This window comes from Sphaeroforma arctica, assembly GCF_001186125.1.
Source record: "Sphaeroforma arctica JP610 unplaced genomic scaffold supercont1.7048, whole genome shotgun sequence".
NCBI lineage: Eukaryota > Ichthyosporea > Ichthyophonida > Sphaeroforma > Sphaeroforma arctica.
In genome coordinates, this window is record NW_014033510.1 from 1 (window position 1) to 1,515 (window position 1,515).

At 42.8% G+C, this 1,515-nt stretch overlaps 1 protein-coding gene across 1 annotated transcript; it reads right to left on the bottom strand.

Moving 5' to 3' along the window:
• Positions 1 to 634: 634 nt before the first annotated feature.
• SARC_15948 (hypothetical protein) lies at positions 635 to 1,444 on the bottom strand (the record flags this gene model as incomplete). The annotated part of the gene is made up of 2 exons (XM_014289940.1): positions 635 to 793; positions 1,322 to 1,444. Coding segments are annotated over 2 exons (282 nt in total), but the record flags the coding sequence as incomplete, so codon positions are not given.
• Positions 1,445 to 1,515: the final 71 nt, after the last annotated feature.

Below are 1,515 nucleotides of genomic sequence, written 5' to 3' on the forward strand. Positions count from 1 at the left end.
TTAGGTGCTTGCGGCGGGAGCTCAAAGGGAGTTTGTCCGTCATCATGCACTTGGCGAAGGTGTTCTGTTTTCCGATTACCCATATGTTAGCAATAGATTTGACCGTTTCATCTCGCCTGACATGTTTAGCCAAATCGAGTCACAGGCCGGATACGGATATTATATCCGATGAGTGTATTGCGCGTTATACTGCACAGAAGACCGGGCCAGCAACGGCATGTGAGATGCAAACATACAACTAACAAAGGCTGTATTAGCATGTTCATCGGTTCCCCAAGGCATATGTGGATGCATATGTATGTATATTACAGGTAGATAGTACTTTTCTTTCAGGTGCTCGCATTCGCAACGTTTTCAGGCGTGGTTCCGTACATTGCACAATCAACTTTGGCGCATTCATGCTAGATAAGGAACGGTCTCAACACCGCCATATGAAATACAAACAAAAACTAACACCATTTGGTTTGTGCTGTACACGAGGATCTACACCAATGAACACGTATGTATATATAACTACACAACACATACGTATATATATCTACATACAAATACGTATGTATATCTACACACACATACGTATATATATCTACACACAAATACGTATATATATCTACACACACATACGTATATACATCTACACACTACCTACCTCCCCGAGGCGCAGATTGCACGCTTTGACTAGGTCCTCGGCCATAGCCTGGGAAATCGCACCATTGCCTTCCGTAAAGTTGTACTGTCCGTGGAAGATATCTGGCACCACTTTGACCTCTGAGTCAAGTACTGGTGAAAAGCCCTATCAGTTCGAGTGCATTGTGGTGAGAAATAATTAAAGTATTTTAAGTATGCACATCCGCTGCAAGGTCGAGTGACCTGTGTAGAGAGATGGTAGCAGATGGCAACGTACCTATGTTTGTCAAATTTCAATTGGGAGAGCCACATATCATATATAGAATGGTTTACCTGCCCCTAGTGCTGCATAGTCAGGCACAAGTTACGAGGTCTAGTCGGGAATATGACTAATTGGAAAGATATTTGTCTGCACATATGTGTGATAGGCATGTTTGATTTCAGGTACTTGTGTCGTATATCCAGTTGACATGTACAATATATCTATTGTAAGAACACAATGCGTACATTTAGATACTCTTAAAGTGTGGGCATATACAGAATCCCACCCCGCTGCATCGATTAAGTGTACAATTCTACGTACTTTCACACCACAATTAAATAGTTCCAATCTATAAAAGATATACATGTCCTGGGACATACAATCAGATCCACATCCCTCCCTTGCACCAACGTACAATTCCTCGCAACTTACATAACACGGTGTGAACAGCATAGCCAGTCGTCTTTGGCGCTCCCTCACGTCTGTGAACAGACCTTCCCGCAACCCCAATCGCGGGAGAACGGACTTCCACACCTCTTCAGGAGTACCTGAATGCGAGAGGGTATATTGAAAAATGCAGTTGTAGACCAACGTATGTTATATCAACTAAGAGATCCAAGCTCATT